General features: G+C 36.7%; 1 protein-coding gene across 3 annotated transcripts in view; it reads right to left on the reverse strand.

Moving 5' to 3' along the window:
- Window positions 1-5000, reverse strand: part of LOC105337870 (homeobox protein Meis1) — a 55599-nt gene that overhangs the window by 39884 nt on the left and 10715 nt on the right. For all 3 annotated transcript variants that reach the window (XM_011442794.4, XM_034469378.2, XM_034469379.2), the window contains exons 5-7: window positions 4756-4806; window positions 4174-4224; window positions 3690-3848 (exon numbers count right to left, since the gene is read on the reverse strand). In XM_011442794.4, the coding sequence (XP_011441096.3) occupies window positions 3690-3848; window positions 4174-4224; window positions 4756-4806 (261 nt within the window). The remainder of the gene's footprint in view (window positions 1-3689; window positions 3849-4173; window positions 4225-4755; window positions 4807-5000) is intronic.

Genomic DNA, 5000 nt, shown 5'->3' on the forward strand with positions numbered 1-5000 from the left:
ATTCTATTATAAACATTTTACCAAAAAATAACATCACTATCAAGAAATTGATCGGAAAGGCAATAATTAGAGGGTTTCTCCAAGGGTGAGCCCGAGTCTAGGAATTTTACTGATCTTATCACTGCAAACTTCAATCCAGAAAGAATAAAATAGAGCATTTATATTCAATTAACCACACCGTTATCAATTTGGAACAAAAATAATCATGAAGATATGGCGATTTTAAATCATGCATTATCATCCGAACTTATCTTCATTAATTGGCCGCGTATTATCAACAAGATATCTACTCGTATAATGTCTGATTATTAAAAAAGAACAATAACACTATCGGACAATAATTCTATTATATCCCGACACCAAATTTAATTGTTAATGTATGCGCAATAAATCGATGCAAACAAATTTTGAAAACCAAAATGGCATTTTCCTCCTAGATTTCAGAAAAGAAACAGGGTTTGTTGAAAGTAACAAGCGCGCTCTGTTTTATTTGATTCGCTGTTATTCGGTCTCTGTCTCCGTCTGTTGAGGGGGCCTTTTCTACGCGTCCACCCAACCAGAAGTCTTCCCGCTCGGCCAATAAATCGCTCTTTTTACCGGTTAAATAGCGGCAACTAAAGCCAAGCTATGGCTGGGGAGTGAATTTCACTTTTTATAAAATGTAATTCATAAGAAATCGGAGAAGAAGTCATTTGAAAGCCATTAGGGGCTATCTTCCCATTATGACACGGAGGTGACCCATGCTGTAGAATTTAGCGACCATCTTAAAATCCGCAATCACCCCAGGAACATGGATTATTCTCGAGGCAGTGAAATGGATTTTATTCCATAATTAGATTTATTGTACCAAAACATTTCCTTTCATTTTCATTGTACCATTTCTTTCTAGAATAGACAAAATTCCTGACTCGCCAAAATATCCAACTTGCTGAAGTTTTCGGGGTGTTTTTATGTATATTAAATTGTGTATTCTAAAACTTGGAATGTAAGCATGGCGAACGTGGAGTTAACCAAAATAGTCTATCAACGATAAAGCGTCCTACTGAATGTAAATTGTATGATAAATGACACTTATGTGCCAGGTTTGTGTTTTTTAATTGTCTAGTCGGCTTGGCACAATTGTCTGTATTGTCGAGGAAGCGCTCTACGGAGGCACCGACTCGGCGATCTGTTACTAAATCTACGGACAAAGGAGAAAATCAGCGGCTAAATCTCCAGATAGCTGATCAGAAATCAAATAGATTAGCCCCTAGGAATGGTCCTAAGTTGATTAATGTCTACAGTATGAAACAGGTACTTTTACCTGTCCTAAAGAAATAAAGACTATATGCATTGGCCGCTTTACCCCAGTCAGGTCACCATTCACTATCTGAAGGGTTGAGATCACTACCGCCTTGTTTCGACAGAAAGTGAATAATGTTTATTTACCATTACATTCAACATATGATTAGCTCTGACAAAATATCTTCCACACGGCACATGATGGTGATGAATTAGATTTAGTACGCTGCCTTGCTAGTTACCACCCCACAGTGAAAAAATATCGAGGAAATGGAAGTGATTTAGAAAGCGGCTAACCGTGGGTCGATGTTATCTACACCTGATGGCTCTAACGCAGTATGTCCGAGACTAAATCACCCCCTGACCATCGCCAAAAGATGAAATGAACGAAATGTGGAGGTCCACAAGGGAACAATGAACGAGAAAAGACGAGAAGTTAACACGATTTATTTTGCTCCAATAATTTAACAACTATCCTTTGTTCCAAACATGTCACATATACGTTGCAGAGATAGAATAATACAATGTTGGTGGTATATTCCATAACAAAAGGCCTTTATCCCGTGTGATCGGGTCCCCCCCTTCATTGTGGGGTGAAAACCCGAGTGACCCAGGGCACGGGAGGGAAAAGGACGAGATAAGATAAAATTCAAGTGGCGTGCACGAACATTAGGAAAACAGAAAGAAAATGGTGGAAAAATATCACAAGCGATAAAAAATGAATCATTTCATAAAACAAGCCAAGCATGTGATGTAATTCTAAACGTATCTCATGTCAGCGACATAGGTAGAACACAAAAGACGGGTCTCGGACAGGCAAACTGAGCTCAGACTTGGAGAAGGCTTGATGGTCCTCTGAATAGGGTGATCTCCAAGAGGAGGTAAACTATATGCACTTATATGTATTTAAGAGATCAGTTTTACCCAGGCCATGCAAGGGAAGGAGTCCCCGTCAGCGACAAGCAAGGCATGAAATCATGATCCGGGTAGAGGAGACGTGAAAAATTAGAATCGGAGATATTTGGCAGAAAGGTCAGATGTGATACCGCAGACAAAGGGCTTAAGTAAAGTGTTCGCCCGACCTCGGAACTATCAGGCCGCCTGACTGGAGTGTTTTATAAACAATGAAATATACAGAATAGATGGGTCATACACAGGCAACCATATCTTCACGACAGGTTCACAGATTAGACTCAAATTCACATTTTTGTAGTAATAATAAAAAGAACAGCCCACATGTAAAGTACAATAATAAGGTTTGGACCGAAACTTGGTAAAAAAAAAAAAATCTTCTTGATTCACATAAAATCCCGAGAATTGTAATGTCAGAACACACAAAATAACCGAATGAACTGGGTAATATCAGGTAGCAATATTTCAAAAACCATTAAATCACATCCAGAATAACTCAAGTCTTTATAAAACGGCAAAGTGGCAAAGATATTAATACAGTCCTTTACATAGCACAGATCTAACAATTTAATACAATAACATAAATTGTCCCCTCTATTTTATTTTCTTTGCCTATGATTAATTTCAAGCTTTGTCAAGGCCAGCAAGGGATGTTGAAGTGAGTGTAATTTTATTGACCAGTTTGCTGTCAAGTTTACGACTTGACTATGATGACAATAACTGCGATAGGTCGTAAACGGCCTCACAAACCCTCGTACCAACAGCCGACCCTCAAAGACTCACAAACTATGCCTGAGATGTTTTCTATCCAAAGGGGAATCATTTTGTAATAAAATAATTCTTGAAGCAATGAAATTATAAACATTTCAACAGCGCTCTTCCAGTCTGCAAAATGTCGACGAGGGTTTAAATAAGTTGTGATTCCAACCGACATAGGATCATGTGCCGTTTCCCTTCGTCTAAGTTTTTTTTTATTATGCACCATAAAACGAGTTTAACATGCTTCCTGTGTATATTCCCATTGTGTAAAAGTGGTCATGAAAACACACTAAACTGTGTATTTACATACACTTAGTAGGGAAACTTTTTTCTGACTAGCATGGTCATATAAATTTATAGTCATAATTTTTAAGAATTTAAAAAAAAAAAATATATATATATATACTTATTTTAACTCTTAAAAATCAACCTGTGTTCCGATTTCGAATGTCTAAATTAGAGGAAAAATTATTTCCTTTCACTTAGTTACAACTAATCAATCAGAGTTTAATTTTGAATCAACTTTGGCATTTTTCATTGTTCTGTTTTATCAAGATTGCATTTTGCCTGGGTTTTTAGTTGGGGTTGACTACAGTTCCCGGGTGTTGTAAGTTTTACAGTGTTCAGGGTCCTATTTCTAGCCCAACAATCGATCGGGCTCTGTCGGAGGGTGTCTCTACTCGGAATCAATAAATGTAGTTTAGAATCCGGTATTTCTGGAAATACTTCTGTCTTACCTGTTGGTCCACCCCTTCTGTAGGATCCGGCGGATTTTCCGAACTCGATTTGGATGTTGTACTCCCCCCTTCTCGTTCATCAATCACTAAATCTATCGGCATTTTTCCTTTTAAACAACTGATGTACCGATGGCAAAAATTGTCACAGAGTTCATGCACCTAAAAGACAGAAGAATGACAGCATTTAGACATTTGTTGTCTTATCCCACAAAAATCGTTCTCACTCACAATGGGCAGAGAGGAGTTTTTTTATGCCGAATTTTACACCTACTTTGATAAAATCTACACCATTTATCACAAGTTTGCATTGCAATGGTAAAGGCCACTCCACATTTCATTCATCTTATCGTCTCAGTATTTTTGCTGTGATAAGTACTGTTTTGTTATGCGTATGTGGTCAGATATGTACCAGGTTGTAATGTTTTGAAGATCTGGGTTTGTGGGGTGAATTTACACTTAGAGACGTGTATCAAAATATGTTTACCTTTTCCAGCTCCAGTAGGTGAAATCTTAACACTTGTATAGCCTGTATCATCTGCAGTGAAGAAAAATATTTTTTTATTAATTCAAATATTATACATATAATTTTTTTCAACGAAGATATGATATAGGAAGAATTTTCGTGAGGATTAGAATATTTAAAAAAAAAAAATTAGAAAAAAATATTTATATCGAGTCTTGTAATCCAATTAGAGGGCAGTTCCCATCGCGGAGAAGATTTATTTTACAGAAAATATATTTCAGGCCAGATATAAACACAAAAACTTCGCTCCGATTCTTACTTTTCTCCCCACATAAACTATTTTATGTTTATAGACCAAGTCGTTAAGAATTCTCACAAAACCATCTGGCCAATTTTTCATCAAAATTTTCGACCTAGCCATGTGTATTCGGCGGAGTTCAGACCAGCTATTCCCGCGTGTATCATGGTTCATTTAGAAAATTTATCTCATCTGCCCTCTAACGCTTTGGTTTGAGAGAAAAAGTCATCTTCAAAAAATGTGTATGACTTGCCGTTAAAACAGTCTTAGGCCCCTATATTTATTTCAATTAATGAAATACTTACCACGCTGTCCAGTTCATGATTTGCGGAAAATAAAGGTTTTTCTGACCGGGCCTAGCAAAAGAAAAATAAAACAGCGATATAACAGTCATTCCACAAAGCCGTGAAATATAAACACAATAATTGCACGAAAATAAAAATGTCACTTAATAAAAATTTCTTGAATTTCAATTCTATAAGAATTCAATCTATTTATTTTAATGCGATTTAAATTGGATAATCGCCGTGTGTTATCATTGGAATCAGCA

Source organism: Magallana gigas, chromosome 6, assembly GCF_963853765.1.
Source record: "Magallana gigas chromosome 6, xbMagGiga1.1, whole genome shotgun sequence".
In the NCBI taxonomy this organism is placed as follows: Eukaryota; Metazoa; Mollusca; class Bivalvia; order Ostreida; family Ostreidae; genus Magallana; species Magallana gigas.